The 23083-nt window shown below is 37.7% G+C and overlaps 1 protein-coding gene across 1 annotated transcript in view; it reads right to left on the reverse strand.

The window, feature by feature from the left end:
* The window catches only part of TMEM135 (transmembrane protein 135), a 160845-nt gene extending 141274 nt beyond the window's left edge, over positions 1-19571 (reverse strand). The window contains exons 1-3 of the mRNA XM_010578273.1: positions 19554-19571; positions 19166-19293; positions 14010-14102 (exon numbers count right to left, since the gene is read on the reverse strand). Of these exons, the coding sequence (XP_010576575.1) occupies positions 14010-14102; positions 19166-19293; positions 19554-19571 (239 nt within the window). The remainder of the gene's footprint in view (positions 1-14009; positions 14103-19165; positions 19294-19553) is intronic.
* Positions 19572-23083: the final 3512 nt, after the last annotated feature.

Consider the following 23083-nt stretch of genomic DNA (forward strand, 5'->3'; position numbering starts at 1 on the left):
TTTTTTTTTTCTTCCCCCCCCCCCCCCCCCAACTCACACTTTCACATGAATTTTCTTGTATGTTTGTTAGAGAACTGAGCAGGCAATGCCTCAGAGTTTAGTTATTCAGCACAGGTCATGTCATCTCTGGCTGAACAATTCCAATCTCGTGGATTCCACTTTTAGTGTTTAAATTACAACAGACCACAGGCTTCCAGAAGATAATTCTCTTGTTCATTTATGCCCTCTTCAAAGAAAAGTTTCACTTGATAAAATTTGCTTTTCAGACAACTTGGTAATGTTCAGACCAAATTCTAACAGCAATAGCTCTTAAACTATGGCCTATAAACCTCGACAGAGAAACACATATTTTTGTGCTTGCACTGCCCCAAGGAAAGAGTCTAAAGTAACAGTTAAAAAAAACAAAAAGCTATAGGATAAAAATAGCAAGTAAGCCTAGCAGTGTACTGGGCTGTATTACCAGAAGTGTAGGTAGGAGGTCAAGGGAAATGATTAATCCCCTTTACTTGGCACTCACTCCACCACACAGAGTACTGCGCCTGGTTTTGGTCCCCAATACAAAACAGGCATTGACCAACCATCAGGGACAACCACAAGCAAGCTGGGGAGACTTTGACTTGACCTGAGGAAACAGCATTTTCTCCATCAAGACAGCCAAGCATTAGAACAGGGACCCAGAGGGGTTGTCGGACCTCTGTCCTCAGAGGTTTGCAAGGCTGACCGGACAAACTCCCAAGCAAGCTGGTCTGAGCTCGGTGCTGGTCCTGCTCCAAGCAGGAAACTGCACTAGCTGACTTCCCAAGGCTCATCTGAACAATTCTATCACTCCATGGAAAAAAAAGGGTGGGAAGCAACTTCAAAATATCATACATAATTTTCTCCACAAATTATAAAATCAGAAGAGATTACAGTGATAAATAATCTGGTTTCCTAACTAATATTAAGCACAAACTTTTCTTTAATGAATTAGCCACTTCTTTAAAAAGGTCAAATTTGTCTTTAAGTACTTCCGATGAAGTCACCACAACCACTGATAACTTATTCTAATGCTACTCACTTTTACAGTTTGCACCCTACTTTAGACAAGGATCAGTCCGGTCACTGAAAGCGGTTACTTCTTTACCTCCACTGTAACACTACCGAGTCCAACCAAGTCACCCACATACCATTTCTTAAACAAAAACTGAGCTCCTTCAGTTTTTTCCACAATGTTCCCTAACATTTTAATCACTCATGGCTTTTTACTGAAACTGTCCCAGATTTTCAGAACTCATCTTCAAGGACTTAAAATGAAAATACAGGAAATAAAAAACAGATTAAAGATTTCCTATTCTTTGTTTAATCAATAGTATTTTAAAGCCAAAGAAATCACTAAGTGCCACTCAGACTGTGAATGGATCTGCCTGTGAGCAAGGTATTTATATTTTCATGTAAATGCTGTAAATTCTAGAAAACTTATTTGACTGAGGTCAAAATCCAATTCACCTTACATAAGTTAAAAATCCCATTCATGCCAACACAAGCAATGACAACTGGCTAAATCTACATGCCAACATATTGTTTGTGGAACAGTTTCCTAAAGAATGTTTTCTTGCTTAGCTTGACACATTATAAAATTCAAAGAATACCTTTACTTTCACAAGTAGCATGAGCTTTTGCCTCATAAATCATACAAAATACCAGTTTTTAAAATACAACCAAGATGTTTTTTCCTAAGAAACTCACTGCCAGTTCTCTCTCCTTATTTATGGTTGTCTTTAAATATAGACCCATTGCTAAGGTAAAAAAATGCAACCAAAAAAAAAAATCTTTGCCTGAAGGTGGGATGAATCCTTAGAACATGCTTATGATCATGGCAATTTTACCATAAATTAATTATTGTAACCACAGCAGCACTCAAAGAAAATTTCCAACAGAAAGCAAATACCTTCCCTTTCTCTGAACAGCCACAGAAGAGAGGTAGGCACCTGTCTCTCAATATTCATCCCTCCATTTGAATATTTATTTCTTTCATATGTTTTGCCTTGCCCTGTCCATCTTATGTGTCTAATACGCAGCACTCCAGTCCTTGAAGTTTTCTCATCAAGAACTTCTTCTGGCAAGATGAAGTTTAAAGCATTGTTCTCTCTATTGCCTTGTTTCAGTTAAACAACAAACCTTTCCAAGTAGACATCCTGAAATCTAAGCATTCACAGGAATTAAACATATTTGAACTACTATAAATGCCTTTTTTTACCAGTCTTGTGGGTTTTATGATCACATTTTTTCCTTGCTCAAAACTAAGAGGGAAATAAGTGAACAAGTCAGAAATAACAGGAAATAACAGGAAAAAACAGAAATAACAGCAAGATGAATACCACTAAGTACAAAATTCTCATGAAGTGACTAAACAGGCACTTCTTTCAGTGAGAATAGCTCTAGGTGTGAGCTGTAACAGTAAGCCAGTAAATTCACACCACAGGGAGAGGTACACGCTAGGGCAAGTACACCCATGCCATACCCTGCTACAGCTCCTGTAACCCAGCGTACAGCAGCAGTTAGTAGAGATGGCTAGAAGGAGCCTGAAGATGGATAAAGCAGCATGTTAAAAAGCTTTATGCATGCAATTAAGAGAATATGTTCTCTGATTAAACAGTCTCAGTGATAGGTTATGTTTCTCCAAGTATATAGTAAATGTAAACATTTGGGGGGGCAAAAACCCACAAAATAAAAATATTCAACTCACTGCTAAGAAAATAATAGTTTTAGCTTTGCCATAAAGATTTTTAACTTCATTCCCAGTCCAAAACATCATGTTCCTACTATTTGCTTTTCCGTTGTCAGGCTTGGTTTGACCAGAGGATAAATAGGTACTAGAATGAAATTAAACTTGCCTTTTCTTGTGACCCATACGACAAGATCTGAACTACGCATGGCTTTAACATAGTGAATTTATGAAAAAAAAACTTTTTTATTAAGTTTCCTACAAATTCAAGTTTGAATTTTATACAAATACTACTACTGTTCATTGAGTCTGCTGCATATTCTGACAGTTGTCACCTTATTTTAAACCGATAATCCTTTTTTGGATTCTCTGCAATTCTAAGAATTCACAAATAAAATTACTTTCAAAGGAATCAGTGAATTCAAAGGTATATGTGGTGTGGAATGTAAAAAAAAAAAAAGGTAAAGAGCACATAACTTATACTGTACTGACTTGCTATAGTAAAATTTGGGAACATTTGTCCTTTTTTTTTAAAAAAAAAAGAAAGAAAGAGTTAACTCTGGCTTTAATTTCTGAACATAAACTAAGAAGCCAACATAATAGTTTGTAATGGCTCCCCAGACAGGATTTGTGGTCTGCAAAAACAGGAAGAATTCCTCCCCCCAGCTTCCCTCCCCCCCACACACACTGTAAAACACACCACTTTATAACCTGCAGAATTAAATCAAGCACACAAATCACAGGTTTCCCCGAAAAGAAAAAGGTCAAAATGAAGACAGGTTTTTTTTCTGCTCTACAGCAGCTTGACACCACAAGCTAAGCAACTATAGATGTGGAGTTGTGATTGCATCCCTGTAATAACACAAGTACTACAGATTATGTTTAGGGTATCGTTAATCTCTTACACCCACCAATTTCCTACTGACAGCTGGAGGCCAGCAGTGAAATGCTGGTGCAAAAGTTCACTTAAAATCAGCAGGAACAGATAAGCTTTCAAAATAATGCCAAAAATTATGAAAACAGACCTAAGCAATAAGTTTTCAAAAAATAAAAGGATTACTTTTTGAGCTTAGTAAATACCAGTAGCAAGTTTTTCACATGAAGATCATGTTCAGACACATAACTTCATGTCAAAAATACACAGTTTAAGGACCCACGATCCCCCTTTTTTTAAAGGGATTTTCTATTTCAAAATGTTGGGTTGTTTAAGGTAGGAAATGGACACTTTACAGGTTGGGGAAGTTGAAGTTGCTCAGAACTGCAAATGAGTAATGCTTGCTTTGAGCATTACATGTTAAGTAAAACAGTTTCTCGCAAATACTCAGAATTTGTTGTTCTTAAAAGGAAAAAAAATAAACTCAACATGTTCTATGATTTGAACACATGCCAAGGAAAGGGTATGAGAAAACTGGAAAGGGAGAGAAGCCAAAAAGAAAATATATCTACAGTAATACATTCCAGTTAAATTAATACCAATAATTCTTACAGGGTTTTCAGCTAGTGCAACACAAGATAACATCTACAGTTTAATTTTTTAACTATTTTGTACTCTATTTTATACAGATTTTCTTTCAACATTCCCTCCCCTCTTCCTCATCTCCCAGTTTCTCTATGGTATCTACAGAGCCAACAGAGTCAAAACAAAGGCTGACCCACAGAGGGGAAAAAAACTCATAATTAAAGTGTGATTTAACCTCACAAGATTCCATGAAGAGATAAAAATCAGATTCCAAAAAGCTTATTAGTTTCATAAAAGGATTGACTAGTAGATAACAGAAGAATAACAAATTAATCAAACCTCAGGAAAAGAAATGAAGGATTTCCAGTGATTTTTTTAAAATTATTAACATTCTTGGTATAGAAGGCCTATGTAGTGTAAGGCCCCAAGTAACAATTTCTTTGGACTGTTGATAGTAACACAGAATTGTTTTTAATTGGCTCAGTCAATCAAAAAGAAAACACTCAGTTCTTTTCTGGGCACCTTCTCAGTTGGGATACAACACGTTCTGCTTGGCTGTCCTGTCTGGAAGGTACGCATGTAGGGCACAAAGGCAAATACCCTCTTATTGAGCAAAACTGCTTTCGGGATCCTTAGCAGCATGGGTCATCACTTCTATGTATTTTACTGGCAAGCACTATTGTCTCATAGCAAAAAGAGGACATAATGGACAGAACTGTTAATAAAATTAGGAAGAAGAACAAGACAGGCACGGAAATTGCTGCTTACTGAAGGAAATAAAAACGTGTCATTTTCTGTCCTGGGATGTGGAGGGGAGAGGGCAGGAAGGGGAAGCAAGATGTTTAACCACAGTATGCTGCTGTAACCTTCACCACAGAAAACCCTTGCATGGTTAAATATAGCAAATCATTACCATTCTAGGTTTCTACCTCCACACTTTTCCTGCTGCAGGAGCTAACAACGTTAATTCCTTAGGAGCAATGAGTCTACAAGGAAAGAGTCACTTCATTTACAGTGGGTTTATAGGTGTGGCTCATACAAAACAAAGATTTAAGCTCCTCTCATCTGTACTACCTAAAAACAACATCCTAAAAGCAGACCGGAGGAACATATCACAGAAAAGTTCCCTCAAATACTTTCAGCCATTGTACCAGAGGCATGGTAGGCACGGATGTTACTTCGCCAGGTAAATGTCAAGCTTTTCACTGCCACATCAGCCAGCACTATAGCCAGCTCACCTAGGCAGCATCTGAAGTTTATTCTATACTAGCAGAATATTTATTATTACCCCTCTGGGAGCTGCATGTTACACGCAAGCATTCAGACACAGAAGATGTATTAAGTGTTTGCTTAAGCCAAGGAAGTCCAAATGAGTGTCTTCTGGATGCTACTGCTGAGCAGACAGAACAGAGTAATTACTCCAGTGTTTGTGCCGTTTGAATCGACGTCAGACTTGCAGAATAGTCCAGTGTTCAGCAGCAGTCTGAATTTTAACATTTTTTCTGTAGGCATTTCAACAAGACTGTAAGTTTTCTAGGATTTTTTTAATGATGAAAAACAGAATACAAAATTATACTAATACTCAGATGACTACATCACTTTTACTTAGTTTTCAGCCTACAAAAACAGATTTGCCAAAAGTGGTCTTTAGAATAATAAAAAAATTAAATTTTAACTATAATCATGTCTCAACTACTCATGGAGCAGCACAGGAAGAGCTAGATACACAGAGACACCTGGGATCTATCAGAGCTTGTAGCTTGACCTTAGCACTGCCCTTTGTCCACCCAGGCTGGTCCCATGCGAACTGACAGAGGTAGTCCAGAGCTTAATGGGTGTTGCCTGTGATGTCTTTACATGATTATTCATGAAGTAACCTCATGGCTGGGGCTGTGCCTAAGCTGGTAAATCCTCATGAAACTCAGGGAACTGGAGACCATTGAGCAAATGCAACCAAGTAGTCCTGCATGATGCAGCTCAACCCTGGCTGTAACAACACTAAGAGAAAATAAACCCAGTCTGCAACACATCCCCAGAACCACAGGTATGTATTTTGCATGGGATCTTCCAGAATTCTTACTCTGTCTGCTTGTGTTATCCCAGAAAATGAATTATCAGCTATAAAGCTGTAGCTGCTCTCCTGCTCTTCCATCTTGTGCAAGACTTCAGGGACCACACAAGCAAGCTGGACCAAATTTTTCCAACACTCGAATGCTGCAGGCTGAAAAGTCCTGAAACTTGGTTGGTGAACACTTCTGCAGACATGCTTATAGTTTTTCAGAAGCCTGATTAGTTTATAACCTGGGCTGATTGACTACAAATGCATGGGGCTGGAATCACTGATCCCCAAGGATCCTTCTTGCTCTGTTCACAACTATAGGATTCATCTTGCCAAACTTTTGCCAGGTGAAGTGGATGAAATCTAGCTTAAGAATTATCTAGACTGCCTTTGTAACTGAGACACGCAATGGTGATTCATTCAACTGACTGGGAAGAGCTGACTGGTACGTAATAGAAATACACATTTCAGATGGTTAGAAAAGTCAAAGTGTTGTAGTAAAAGTAACCACTTCTTTTTAAAAGGCATGCAGAAATATAAGGATTATACCTACGTCTTACGTGCATACACAGAATCACGAGGAGTAAAGGGCAGGGGTGAAGGATACACTGATCGTAGAAATAATTAAGAGCACAGTATGGGAGAGAGGATCTTTCTTGCATAACAAACAAATTGGTTTCCGCAGTTCATTTAAATGCAGCAAATTTAACTCTGCTGCTACTTTTACAAATGGAGTACACAGTTTACATCTTGCTAGTATCTTACAGCATCTTTTTATGACCCACAAAGGACATCCTTTTCCTTTACACAAGACTGCTTCACAATCCAGCTACAACTTAAATGACAGCCTTCCCTTCATCCACTAGGCGGGTGACCTTGTCATAGAAGGATATCAAATTAGTTAAACAGGACTTTCCCTTTGTGAACACATGTTGACTGTGCCTGATCATTCCATTGTTCTTTAAATGCCTTTCAACAGTACGCAGTATAATCTTCTCCATAATTTTTCCAGGAACTGAGGTTAGACTAACAGGTCTGTAGTTCCCTGGGTCTTCCCTCACACCCTTCTTGTAAATTGGAATAACACTGGCTAGCTTCCAGTCAGCAGAGACCTCCCCAGACTCCCAAGACCTTTGGTAGATGATAGAGAGGAGTCCTGCCATAACATCCGCTAGCTCCTTCAGGATGCTGGGATGAATGGACTTGTGAACATTCAGCTGATACAGCTGGTCCCTTACAATTTCAGTATCCACAAATGGAAAGTCACTGTTCCCACACTCGTGCTCCTCTGACTCCAGGCAACAGGCAGCCCAAGGTCTATCAGTATTATTAAAGACTGAAGCAAAAAAAAGCATTGAATGCCTCCGCTTTTTTTCATCCCTATTAGTCAGATGACTACCTTCAACAAGTATCGGTCCAATGTTTTCTTTAGACCTCCTTTTACTATTGATGTACTTAAAAAAGCTTTTCCTGTTGTCAGATACAACAGTGGCCAGTTTCAACTCTGAGCTTTTGGCCTTTTGTGTCTTCTCCCTGCATATGCAAACCACAGCTCTGTACTCTTCCTGCGAAGCCTGACCATGCTTTCAGAGGTCATACAATTTCTTCTTCCTCTTGAGCTCCACAAACAGTTCCCTGTTCAGCCAACCTGGTCTTCTGCCCCACTTGCTTGACTTACAACACAGTGGAATTGCCTACTCCTGTGCTTATAAAAGGTGGTTCTTAAAGACTGACTTCATTAACATTGACTTAACTGAACACAGTTAAATCAACTTCAGGAACTTTTTCTAGAATTATCGTGTAATGCTATAACAATAAGTGAAAAATAGACATCTCTTTGAAAATATGAACAGAGTTACGACTGTCAGGGATATACCCTACAGAGATCATCAATCGTTCTAGTGTAAAATACCAGGCTATTGGGGGGTTTTTTCCAAACTGGAGACTGAGTGTGTCAGGACAAACATAGCATAAGCCAAGTGATCCCATTTCTCAGAAAGACAAATTACTGTAAATCATTGATTAGAAATACTTTAGCCCTGTGCTGGGAAAGAGCTCCCACAATGATCTGAAGTCAGCAAGAGAAGCCACTTTCCAAGAAAAACACTCCTGAGAGCTGCCCATCATGAACTACCTGCCATTCACAATGTTCCCACAATCACAGCATGTTCCAGATGTGAACTCCTGCACTCCCAGGCAACCTTGAATGATCAGTGTTTTCCCTCCCTCTGGTAACCGTAAGAGCAACCTGGTCTAGTGGAACGTGTCCCTGCCCATGGCAGGGGGTTGGAACTAGATGATCTTTAAGGTCCCTTCCAACCCAAACCATTCTAGGATAGGATTCTATAACTATACCAGTAGCAGCCCTCAAAGCATGCAGCAAAACATGTTCAAATGCTTACATGCTGTTACTGTAAAAACACAGATCTCTCAAACATTGGCTCTCACCGAGGCAGTTGTTGAAGCGCAATGGATTTAAACATATTTTGGCTTAGAAACAAAAAGCATTCCCGTTAACTTCTACAGCTTGGCTCCGTATTTCACAGTAATAATCACTCTAGAGGAGTAAAACTCCAAAATAAGTTGTTTCCCTGCTAGCTCTCCTTACCAGATTACACCACAAAATACTCATGTGAGTGATCCAAACTTGAGGGGTTTTTTTCACTACAACACAAAAAATCCCCTTCAAAGTAGCTTCCTCTCTCAACCTCTTACCTGTAGCAAGTAAGACTAAAGCTTGCAAAAACACTTGCCGTGTTAAAAGAGTTTGTTTACTTGTTTTGATCACCTACTCCCCCATACTCGTGATTTATAGGTTTCCCTAAAATACATCAAACTGAAAAACTGTAAAACATTTTGAGAAAGGAAATTGTTACCTCAAGTCTAAATATACTATACTACTATACAGAAATACATACCAAAAAAGTTTGTATTTAAATGGACAAACTTACAAAAATGCTGTATTTATTTACAGCGTATACTTTTTACCATTAATATGCTGCCATATTCTTCCTTTAAAATGTATTTAGGCTAATGGCATTTATGGCAAGCAAATAATCCTAACAGCAACTGAATTTTTCATCAGGAGAACAAATACACAGTCTAAAAATTCCACATTGTTCTTACATAAATGTTTCTGCCACTTTTCTAAGCAATACATAGTAATACTTTTGTTCCCAAGAACACTAAATGTATGTGTATGTATAGATACTCTCTATAACATGCACTGTTGCACTATATCACTTTTTAAATGCACATGCTTTAAATATTTTTCTGAGTCCAGTATACTGAATTTTTCTGATTAGAAACACCCAAAGTTTTCAACTAAAAACATGTTGCCAATAGTCGCCCAGAGCAAGATTTTACAACCAAATTATAAAAGCCCTAAATCTCAAGTTTTATAAGACCATCAGTGACACAGTCTTAACTGTAGCGACGAGACAGGCGCCGCTATAATGTTAACAGCCAGTATGTAAACGTTAATGCAGCCTAAGGGGGGAGCAGGGGGCAATCCCAGAAGGGTCCCTTCAGAACTGCCACAGAACTTTTAGGTGGCTGTAGTCAAAAATTTCTTTGGCTTAATTACTTACAAAGGGGGGTGGGGGGTAGTTAGCCAGGTAAGACAATTAATTTCATTAAAACTGTAATTGTGCTCCTTCGTAAAGCTTTATAGTTCTTGAAACTCACTAATACATTATTTTTTGAACAAGAGCCCAACAAACTGAAGTTTGACATCTAGCTATTAGAAAAACACAACTTAAATTGTTTTGAAACATCAGCACATTTACAAAACACTGAAGAGAACATGGTTCTTTTCCTTGAGAGTAATCACAGAGGTGTTAAACACAGGCTCTTCACTGAGCTATCAGACTTCTTTGTCATAGAAATCAGTAAGGTACAACCAATCTAATCAGATTTCCAGGCTTCAGCCAAGCCTCAAATCACATTTCAACAGCTTCATTCACAACAATTATAACAAGTACCTTCAGTTACTTCCTTGCCTTCTAACAGTCTTGGTGCTTCTAGAACAAGCTAGTACCATGTCTTTCAGTCTAATCCACATACCTTCTCCTCTACTATATGCTCAATTCCTGTTGATAACATTTAATAGATGTTGGAAAAAAAATGACAGGAGACTGTAAATTGGCATAACAAACAGAAACCAAAAGCAAAATATTCATTTTTCAAAATTACAAAGAAATAAAATTGCTTCTTATCAACAGTTTGAAACAACACCTATAGAAGTAAACAAGGAGCACACCAGTAAAACAACTCCATACAAAGGTTAATAAAATAAATGTAATGATTTCCTAAGGAAGCTTAATGAAATTAATGTAACAGAGTCATATCTCTATTTTTGAGGAGACATTAACACAACTTTTAACATCTAACACTACAAAACTAAATTCTGTGACAAAGGAATTGCACATTTTTCTTTAATAGAAGACGTAAAAAAGGTGAAACTGTAAAGAAAATTATATTCTTTTAAATACACTTGTGCAAGCACACCTTGAAGCTTACTTACTATCATAGTTATTACGACAATATATATATAAAGACTAATTAAAACATTGACATCACAGCCAAATAATCAAAAGGAATTAGAAAAACGTACATTCTAATGAATTGTGTACATTTATCCAGGAAAAGGGAGTACTTTCCTTATTTGCAAGAACATTTTCTTTGCATGTGAAAACACATAACACACCAGTAACACCAACAATATTTTTTGTTTCATTTCTCATTTTTCAACATCTCTGCCAGAGGCATAAACACAGAGAAAAGAAATAAAATGGCAGGACTAACACTAACAACTATTAAAAAGATCTGTACTGTATAAGACAATGTACAGTCAAAATCAGCAGAAATTTAATTCTGCCCTCTTAGCACTTCTCAGAGCACCAAACGTATACCAGCTATGCGGCTAACAGATGTCAGATTGTCATTTATAAACTCTGCACTGGCCAGTAAGGATGCGTCCTCCTAATCCTAACAGGCAACTCGCACTGCTTGAGTACCAGAAAAAGGCAAAAATTCTGAGTTACTCCTACAGGAGTAAGGGACTAGAGGCATAGAATATGAATCTGCACATTACAAACACATAATCTCCATGTTTATGTATCTACATTCAATTATTATCTAAGAAATAATTCTTATCAAAACATTACTTAATCATAATAATGTGACTAGTTCTCGTCCAGTAATCTCACAGAACTTTTATAGGTACATATACAAAAAAGTTTACAAGTGTGTTTATTCCTTGGCCCCTTCCACAGATCCTAATAAAACAGTCTTCATAGGCAAGATAACCATATTTTATAATCAACAAATAGAATACACATGGACACACTAACGTGCAATCTTTATCTTTATAGAAATGTAGAGGCATAATATAATGCAGATAACTTCCTGAGTTTGTTTGAAGTCTCTGTGCAATGTCACCTCCCCTTCTCATTGCCAGTGCTATGCAAATTTGCAATTACGTATTACAGATACAAACTATAATCAAACTAGTTCTGTAACACATTAGAAAATGTGCCCCTCCTCAGCATTATAATGCACCTAGACACACCATCCATGTCTTTTTCCCATTCTTCCATAAGAATTATAATATACACAAGGCTGGCACACATGAACAGCAACACTTGGAAGAAAATCTAATTTACAAGCCTGCTGTTCCCAAGTTCAGGACTGACGGGGATGCTGTGCAAGCAAATGCCAGTGAGGTACTTAAAATAGGGTATCCACTTGGGAAGAGATTAAGTGATTAAGTTTGATGTTGCTGCCAGCTGCTAGTAGCAATTTGAAGGGCTAGAGATATGTTTATGAACTCAAATCAGAACTTTTTCCCACCTCCCCGATTTTTCAATATAATTTGTTGTAAGCTACTCAGGAGACGACTGAAAATGCCACTATGTCTCCACACCAAATGTCTGTTTCCTAAGAGACAAGTCTATTAAAGTTTGATTTTGCCTGTAACAGAAGCTAACAAGCAAAGAGATGTGAAATCTAAAAGTCATATTTCACTAAGTCTGTCAGCAGTAGAATTTCACACATTATACATAGTTACCATCTTATAACATACCAAACAACTTCATATTTTAAAAAAACTAAACTTTCAACTACCTTTGGATGCCATTTAACAATTTTTTTTCATTAATAACAATGACCCCACATTTTCAGCTGTGCGTGTTATATTGCAATACCAATACCTTTTTACATTTTATCTGATGTAATATAACCTGAACTTTTTAGGCAAAATACCTTAGGTCACACATTTTGGATTCTGACAGAAAGGAGAGTAACCTTCCAGGAACTAAGTATTTCAGCATTATTCATTACATACAAGCTGTACCAACCTACTTCTGTCATTTTCACACATCTCTTTCAACTTTTATTTCTTTCAAATTTCAGATGCTAAATAGGAGCCTGCTAATGTGTCAAAGCTTTCATACATTGCCACTAAGACTTTTAGAAATCCCTTTTTGACATAAAATTTGTTTGCCTACTCTTTTTGCTACACTTAAGCTTAGCTTTGCAAGTTTTTCAAAGTTGTTCCACTGTTACACAAAAACCTTGTACAGGTTTGTGCTCACAAGCGGTTTCAACTCTTGACTCACAGATACTCTGAAAGCTACAAGAAACTCACAGATGGACAACCAGCCTGACCTCTTCCCCTTTAATGCTATCTAGACATATTAGAAGTCTGACACACAAAATCCTCACATTGTAACAGGTCTGTATGAAAAGCTGAGCTAGTGCTGTCACTGATCAAAGAGAAAAAATGCATTTGTTCTCACCACAAAACAAAACACGGATGCCAATGGCAGTGCTGGAGTCTAAGTAACTAGACAAAGTTCTACCAAAATTTACCCACCCTCTTAGGAAGTAATTGCAGTGCAATAAGATGAAGATCAGTCAGCTAGAAAGGACATTAAAAGATAATTAACCTATTTAGTAAATTTATTACAACTATTTTCTCTATTGTTACATTAAAGTGATTTAGAAGTGCTCCCACCTTTCCAGAACTTCTTACACATCCTCAACCTTTAAAAACAATGGATAATGCATTCTTTTAAAAGGACAGAACTTTGACAATCTTACCTAAAGCTTGGCTTGGGCTTTGCTTACTCCATGACTGAAGTTTAGGAATGGGGCCTGGCAGTCAGTCAACAACATGGTGTATACATATTTGTAGTTATTTTGAAATGACTGCTTAAGGAAGTTTCACATATTCATAGTAACCAAAAATGTGTTCACATCACCTCTACTACTAAAACCCCCTCATCTTAAAGAGTAATCCCTTACATCACCCTTTTGTCACCTTCTCTACTTTGAATAAAACCTACTAACTAGATGACTAAAGTATCTCACTCCATATTAAAGTAATTAAGCATTATAACTTTCACTATCGACACAAGCTACCAACATAAGTTGAACTTCAAAACATTAAAATCTTACAACACAGGATTTCACCTGCCACCTTTCATGGCCACACTACAAGTGGCAGCTTTCAGCTATCCTTGGAGTTTCATCAGGCAATCCTAAGCAAGCCAATTACATATTAAAAAAGAAAAAGAAACCACAACAAGAAACTGAATGTTTGTAAAGTGTTTTTTTACTGTAACTTTCTGGATTTAAATCTAAGGTTGCAAAAGACACCATTTCAAATTAACCACATTTCCAACATTCTGAAACAAAACCACCAAATTGTCAAATGTCAACCATCAGATGACCAAAACAACAAATACTATATAAAACTAAAAATCCATAAACACAAACCATACCTGCTTTTCCTTTCAATGAGAATAGCCATATAAGAAGCAGGTAATGCAGCACCAAAGCCAGGAGACCAAAAGTAGAATTTTCCAAGTATCCTCCTGAAAATGTAATTTGTACACATATTACATGCAAAGCAACTGAAACATTCATGTACCATATTTTACCTTTATCATAAAATTATGCACACTTTATTAAGACTAATGTTGTCCCTTTACATTAATCAACACTTACAAATAAATATTAATCATTATATTTTTACAGTTGGATAGTCCTCAGACAGGTTCCTGAAGTGCTTCATAAACATTAAATGAAATACTTCATTAACATATCCATGTCATTTAAAGGATTTCTTTGAAGCAAAGTAAGCAGTGCTTTCAAGACATGTTTCTGAAAAGTTGGAGATATTAATTACAGAAAAATCTTCTGAAAGAACTTATAGTTGCTCCTCGCTCTGCTACTTGCCCAAGTGCATGTTCAGGAAGATGTGCCTTGTGGAATGTAGGGATGCAATCAGGTGAGCCAGAAATCAAACCAAATTATTACAATATAAATCACACTCCAAAGAGATAGTAAACTGATGCTAAAAACAGTAAACCACTCATTTACAGTAAGCCAAGGAATCAATCTGTACATTACAACTGGAAGCAACAGTGACATCCCAGTTCTATTAAGGTCAGAAAGCTATCATTTTTTGCAACAAGATCCGGATTTCACTTAAGGAGTCCACACAATTTCAGCTATCAAAATTCCTCCAACAATAGGAGTTGAAAAAAATAGTTACACAAACGACAACATCTAAGAAAATATTTCTATTTATTGGTCACCGTTAAAGGAGGAAAACCAAAATGCATGTCAGACACAATGTCACCAACCATATTTGGTCTGTTCAGGACACCTGCACCTTCAAACTAATCCAGGCTGATCACAGAAGCAAACAATAGTCAGTCAGTCATGAAATTTGGTAGCATGATAATAAACATACTTCAATTACACCAACATTGCTCAGCTGATAAGCACTATCAGTTCAGGAAAACACAGTGTTACAATGGAGCCTACCCTTCCAAAAACATAGTGAACAAAATACAACAAACAAAATGGCAAACACATACAGGGTAGAAAAGGAAATTTTCTTAGATAACATTTCATGTTGACAACACAGAAAAGAAAGATAATTAATCAATACTATCTGATCAGCCCACTTTCTTTCTTGCTGTAAGAGGCATGATTAGCCTCGTTGCATACTTCTCCTGCAAAAATAACATTACCAGTGAGCAATGCCAGCTTATGCTCGTAAGTGAAAAGAGAGCCAGTGTATCAGCAGCAAGTGATGTAATGGCAATTACACACACTGTTCATTCCCACAGCTGCAAAAGGATAATTTCTCAGGATGATAATGCCAAATGCTGCAAGAGCTAGAGTTCATTATTAGGACTCTCTTGGAAAGCAATTACTGTATGAAGTTTCAGAGAAGCCATTTTAAACATCTTAATAAGTATGAACACATCTTACCAGACACACCTGTTAAGTAACAGAACAAATGTCTTTTCTGTGGGAAAGAAACAGGAATTTGTTCTTTTGGCATGGTTTAGAATTCCTCTACGAATGCTTACATGTTTGGTTTGATAAGATTTCGGAAACAACATGTTTTACATAATAAAACTAGTGGAAATTAAAATGTCTGATCAGTGAAACATTTAAACTTCTGCTAAAGTAAATGAAACCAAGTTTTTGTTATTATTTGCATGGTTATTTTCATATGGTCTATGGTTAGAAATTGGAACAAGAAATAGGAGTTCTTTCAGGTTATGCATCTAATTCCTCAATGTACAACTGTATCCAAAACTCAGAGGCTGGTTGGTACATAAGGTTGAATATAATTAAGCAAGCTAATGTAAAGCTATACATAGACAAACTTAATTACTGTAGTTGCTAGACTAAGAGAACCATGTCTTCATGAGGTTTTCTATTTAATAAAACTGAAAACCTAAAAATCACACCTTTCATTTAACAGATGTAATGCTTGTCAACACTGCAGCCTAGCACTTCGTCTGAAGCCCAGACAGACATAGTCTTCTGGATCTCACCAGTGGAAGAGATTACAGCTGGCCTGTCACACATCCGTAATGGAGATCATCACCCCCACTGCTCTGCCAACAGAGCAGTCTGTACGTAATCCCTAATTCACTTCAAGAAAAAAAGGAGGGGGAAAAAAAAAAAAAAGTCAGCCAAGTTAGCTTGGTAATCCTTTCTAGAATAAGAACACCTATCCACAGCCTAAGTCAATGCTGATACTGGATTCAGGTGGTTTTGAAATTTTGCCCCGCTATGAAATGGTAAGAATACTAAACAATGCCTGAAATTGTTTTAATTGCACTTTCTTGCCTGAAGTTTTACATCCTTGAAAATATTTGCAGCGGTTTCAATTTTGGTGGTTTTCCCTAGCTGAAAGGAAACAAACACAACAAGAGCATCAAAAAGACTTATTAGCATAAGCCAGACTTCTCACCAACAATTACATTTCACGTTTAGGTCTTTTAATTGTTACTGGATGACTAAGATGTATTTTTGGTATACACAGTGACTGAAGATTCACTGGAACTTTAGTAAAGGTATAAACAGATGAAGCGGTCACTTTATCCAAGACACCCTATATGCCTGCCAACACATCTCCTTGGTGCTAACAAAAGAAGGAAACAGGCAAGTCTTCTCAAATCAGGAATTGTGCAGGTAAATATGTGTCCTGGTTTCAGCTGGGATATAGTTAACTGTCTTCCTAGTAGCTGGTACAGTGCTATGTTTTGAGTTCAGTATGTGAAGAATGTTGATAACACTGATGTTTTCAGTTGTTGCTCAGTAGTGTTTAGACTAGAGTCAAGGATTTTTCAGCTTCTCATGCCCAGCCAGGGCACCTGACCCAAACTGGCCAACAGGGTATTCCATGTCACAGGACGTCCCATCTAGTTTAGGAACTGGGAAGTGGGGGGGGCAGGGTTTTGCCGCTCAGGGACTGGCTGGGTGTCGGTCAGCGGGTGGTGAGCAATTGCCCTGCGCATCATTTGTACATTTCAATCCTTTTATTACTACTGTTGTCATTTTATTAGTGTTATCATTATCATTATTAGTTTCTTCTTTTCTGTTCTATTAAATCGTTCTTATCTCAACCCAGGAGTTTTACTTCTTTTCCTGATTTTCTCCCCCCTCCCACTGGATGGGGGGGGAGTGAGTGAGCGGCTGCATGGTGCTTAGTTGCTGGCTGGGGTTAAACCACGACAATATAAGTTAACATGTCCAACTACAAACCCTTTAATCTGTTGCTTTGGTCTAGAACTCCAGGAGGGTAAGATCAGTCAACCGCATGGGGCTTGCTGGACAATTTCACTTCTGAGTTACTGCTGCTCCCACTACAATATACTTTCCAACCAAAAAAGATACAAAAACTGCAGCGTGCATCCTATTATACCACTCTATCGCATCCAATCTCTCACCACTATCTAGAATCAGACCTAGAGCATCTAGGTCTCCACAGTCGCAGACAATCTCTTTGCGTGGTTGCAAATCAAGTTCAGAAATACTCAGGCCACAGTTATGCAGAACACCATAGAGGTACTGATATTTCTTCAATGGATTAAAACATACAATACCAAATCACACTCTGGGCTGGAAAATGACATACAATTTCTTTTGCTCTCAGGGGCTACTGAAGGAAGTACACTGTATCACACAGCAATAAATTCAAGGAATCATACAAGTTCAAACAAAACATTAAAAAAACAAATATAAAAAACAAACATACAAATTGTTTGTTTTTTTTTTAAAAAAAAAGTGAAGTCTCACATTTCCATTCTCTGTCACCCACCCAACAGCAGATGAGAGAAGCAAGTTTATACGGCTCAAGCTGCAAGAGAATGTTGATATTAAGTACATTCCAAGTGAAGGACTTGTCAACATTATGATCTTAGGAGAAGCTCTTAAAAAAAAATAAATCTCTTACCTGCTTCATTTACTAGCACAGGCATAATCATAGATCTGCTAGATGGCTAATAGCCTCTGTTAGAGGAACAGCTGAAAACATTAAAAACTACACCAGTTTAATTTAGAGAGTAACTACAGCACTGAAGTGAGACACTGCAGATTTACAGGCAAGTACATGGCAGGATAAGGAAGACCACTGTATAGCTGAGAGGAGTAAAGATAAATCAATATTTATACAACTCAGATTGCTAGAAAAATTCATATTCTTTAGAGCTCATTACTTAAACATTCACTTTGAACTTTGCAAATGATATACTTAAAAAGTGTTCCATGGTTCCTCATCCAGCTCCTCCTCTTCTTAGCCTTCTCCCTCAGCTTTGAAGCAAAATTTAGAGGCCTCTAAACAGATCTAGAAGTAGGGCATAATGGGTTTGATTAACTTTTGGAGGAGCTGTTGAGTGCACTGTCAGATAACTTCCAAAAATTCATAGCTACTGTAGGCTTTACATGTCTACGTATAACATCTCTTACAATAAATGCATTTAGATCTAGGACATCTTCATATTCATAAACAGGAAAGTTTAATTTTTAACTATCCTGACAGTTATTTGATATATACACTGGAAAGAGCTCAGAATACAGAAGTGCCATTTATACTCATTTTTCAGAGCAAGCTTGTATCTTACAGAACCTGGGAAGCTGTGCTGGGATTTCCTTCATTTATGACCACAAATAAGGGAAGTACAAACTTGGATGGCTGGATAAAGTTTAGCATAATTAAAAGTCATCATAGCCCCTGCATCAAGGAAATAGAAACCCACACCAAATTACATCAATTCCTTCTAGGAGAGAATGATTAGGCTTTCTCGGTTCCCCTCTAGAATATATTTGAGTTTCCCCACAACAATGTATTTTGAACCAGTAAAACAGAGAAAAGGAAGCAAAGTGAATACATTGACTTGTTTACTGATTTTAAAAAAATCACAGAAATGAGAAAAAAAAAAACCACACAAAGGTTCATATTCAAGTAGTAAGACCAGAAATCAAGATGATGACACAGCTGTTGCTTTCTTAATCTGACCCATTACAAACAAGCCTATTATTAAAAAAGACAAATTATTATATTAATTGAAAAGTTGCATAAAAATAGCTTTCCTATTACATTTCATTTTTAGGACAGTATACCAACCTTAGAATGCAAAAGCAAGCAATATACAAGGTCCCATTTGCTGTCAGAAAGGAAGTTGATTGCAAGATCTCAGGTAGCAGTTTGTGCAAATAATAGTCAAGTTTTCGTTTCCTGAGAATAGCTGCAATCTGAGGGAGGAGGGAAGAAAAAAAAAAAGCAGGGGACAAATTTTAATTCAGTTAGGCTCCTTTTTGCACATTGTAAAGAAAAATGAAAAAGGAAAACAAGACATGCCGATTTAAGTAGTAAATCAAAGCCTCTTAAATTTGCTGGGTTTATGAACAATACCACAAAGATTTCCTTTGAACTTGTTCTAGTTGTTACAATATTTATACCAGGAAATACATCAAGCAATCCTAAATGGGAAGTATAGGACGAATTTTATTACCTTGTTACCATTGGCCATAATAGTCAGAAACCTTGTCTGCCAGATATCAGAACTTTTAAGATGTGATAAATTTACACTGAGTTTTGTCTTCCAGACAATTAGACTATCACATAATTAAGGTCAGAATATCACAAAAGTAATCGAAATACAGGCCTTACACAGTGTCTATGAAGTGATGACGTATTTCTAAAGGTTTTCTACTCCAATTAACCAACTGCAAGTCCTCCAAAAAATGTTCACCATCTGCTGGAAGAACAACACATTCCTGACAAATTTTATAGAAATAGTATGTTATCTCTAAAAAACCGCCTATAGCAGAAAACAAGCTGGATCTAAAAAATAAATGTTCTTTTTGGTCAGTTTAATGTATGTCCCATGTTTTATAAAGAACAGTTACTTAATGACTCAAACACTGAAGGTCCTCAAACTCTTTTTTGTCCACAGAAATTCTGCAACTATCTAATAGGAAGGCATAAACAACCAGGCTCTTCTCAGACGTTCACTGGGTAAGGCAAGAGGCAACAAGACAAATTCAAGTATGAGAAGGTCAGATTAAACCTAAGGAAGAAAAAATTTCACTTGAGGGTGGCTGAATATTGGAGCAGGTTGCCCAAAGCGATTGTGGACTCTCCATCACTGCAGATCCTCAAAACTCAACTAGAAAAGGCCCCAAGCAAGCTCATCCAACCGGCCCTGCTTTGAGCAGGACGTTGGGACCACACACCCTTCTGAGGTCCCTCCAACCTGCGCGCTCCTATGATTCCATGAAATTATACTTTGGGTGCACCACAAGACAGATTTTATTGTTTTTTCTTTTTATTAGCATTATCATCTTTATCTGCACTGATCTTCCAGGGAGTCTCAAAACTGGCACAAGTTTTCGGTCAATGCTTAGAATTAGAGAAGTTCCAAACAGAGTGAGCTACATCCTGCTGGTGCTGATGAGAACAACAGAAGATGTCCTGTTGAATAGGTATTGGCAACACCTCTCAAAGTCTCGGTTCCTCAACTTAAAAACATGGGAGAGGAATCTGTTCTTCTGAAACTGTCCACTCATACTGAATAGCAAGTAGATGTTTTAGATGCAGAGATGGGACAAGGATTCTGCTAAAACTAACCACGAGAAAGTTCTGCCAAAATCTGTTTCCAAAATTAAGCCTGAATTAAGGATGAAGGAGAAATACATGCATGAACAGACTTCTGAAAACAGATTTACACATTACTTAAGTGTCAAGACTGCTTAAACCATAAAGGATTAGGCAATAATACAATCCAGATAATCTTTCTGTTTAAGGTAAGTCTTAACGTGGTCTGAATGCCAGATCACTAGTTGCTACCTCCTCAGCGATTTCTAGTGTATTGTACAGAGATCATGAACATTTGGAACAAAATAACATTTTGTTTGTTTGTTTTAAGAACACAGCCCTCACACCTGAAGTGTGAAGCCTTGCTTCCTCATACCAAAGTGTCAGAAGTGCAACAGGAAAAGACTGGTATCTTATAAATGTCAAATAAAAGTAAAAAATTTATTTCTGTAGCTTCTCCAATGAGTTTTAGACTAACATAAATTTCTGCTTTCCTTTCTCTTTATTACTCCCAAGTGAAAAATAGAAAAGAAGCAGGAACAACAACACACAAATCAGTCCAAAGAAACATTGCTTATGATAACCGCGTGAGCTGTATGTGTAAGTGCAATGGAGCTTGAGGCATGCCTACCAAACCAAACAAAAACACAAAAACAAATAATGTTTATAATTTTCAAAGTTCTTTATAGACATCAGCTAAACTAAATATTGTGTACAGCTGAAAACAGGCAAGAGCAGACTATGGAGCAGGCTCTCCTCCTCTCCTCCGCCACCAGTGGTGTGATTACATGGAAAAAATACCAGAGAGACTTCTGGACACCACCTTGCTCTCCCTTTCAGTTCCACACACTTCACAAAAGTACTACTAAAGTTGAGGTTGGCAAGACAGAAAGATTATGAAACGTCAGACTGCAGCAGTTCACAGTTCCCACTGGGATACACTTCACTCAGGTGAACTGGGAGACACAGAGATGAAGGCCAAATTCTTAGAATAAATGCATGGCTCGAGGCTTAGCAGTGGACATTGGAAGCAGATAGCAGCAGAAGGCATCAGGACATCCAGTAGATACTTCCTTGGCAAACTATTAATCTCCACGAAGATGCTAACAGATGTAGCAGAAGGTCTGTAAGTTACCTAAGACTTCCTGTAGAGTCAGACAGACAGAAATGAACATCTCATTGACATTATGGTCTCAGCTCTCCAGCTATAAAAAGAACATACGAATCCTAGAACACCGTTACTTAGGCACCTCAGAGTGGTGTGTATCAGGACCTTAGTGTCAATAGCTGTAAAAAGTTAGTTTGGGGTGTTATTCACTACAAGAATGAAGGACTATCATTCCGATTCAGCTCACTGATCCAAACAGTTGGCTATAATGTATCCAGGAATGGCCAAAACCAGCTCCATACATCCCATTACCCTTGTCACCCTTCTCCGTAATTTCTTAGTTTCACTCTTCTCTTTTTGAGATGGAGTGACAAGAATTTTACAAAATAGAATTCTTCAGTGCTTACAAATTACTGCAGATTTTCAGCTTTATTAAGATAGTACGCCATGTCCGCAACATGAGTGGAGCACTGCTGTGTGAGATAACGCCACAAGTGTTTGCTGTTATATGAAACTCAGACAGAATGCTGCCTTCCCTCAATCTCATGCTGTCCGTGCTGCCTCACCTCATCTCCTAACACAGAGGTTCAGCTGTAATCCAGGGAACAGAAGCAATACACTCCTCATACCACTCTAAGACCTTGATTTCATGGGAGAGAAAAGCACAAACCACTTCCAGTACTGCCTCTCCCTCCACTTTATTTCTGAAGCCATGATGTTTCTCCTGCCTATTACCCTTTACGGGAAGGAGAGGACTGCCAAAAAAACATCTGGAACCAGGGAGAGCAGACTCTACCGAATGCCAGTGGATTATGACCCAGGTTTCACTTATTCATGACTTCTCCTGGCAGACCACAGCAATGCAGCCTTACCCACCTCAGGGTGAAGAATGCTCCAGCACCTCCTTTGACTAACAGCAGCTTAGGAAGACATCAGATCTGCTGCAACTTCCTACCCTGGCTTTCTGTAAAACACTGAGTCACTCTTAAAATCTCTTATTTTCAAGGCACCCAACAACCTGGCCTTAGGACATTCAGAAGGACTACACAACTCTCTGGGATAAAGACTGTCATTAACAACTCCACCCTTCAATGAAACTTACATTTAACCAAGACAACCCTCCCTTCCCTGTACAGCAACCCCTTTCCTTTTTTTAAAAAAAAAATCAGTAACTGTGGAATAAAGTTTCACAGATGCTAAGAGCTATCACTGACTGCTCCGTTTTCCATTCCAGATAGAAGGCACATGGCTTTAATTTCTCATTTACATAAATACTGTATATCATCCATTTAAAAAAAATATGATAAAACTGTAAAATCAAAATGTCACCCTGTACA

The sequence above is a fragment of the Haliaeetus leucocephalus genome, unplaced genomic scaffold, assembly GCF_000737465.1.
Source record: "Haliaeetus leucocephalus isolate CR32 unplaced genomic scaffold, Haliaeetus_leucocephalus-4.0 Scaffold616, whole genome shotgun sequence".
Classification (NCBI taxonomy): domain Eukaryota; kingdom Metazoa; phylum Chordata; class Aves; order Accipitriformes; family Accipitridae; genus Haliaeetus; species Haliaeetus leucocephalus.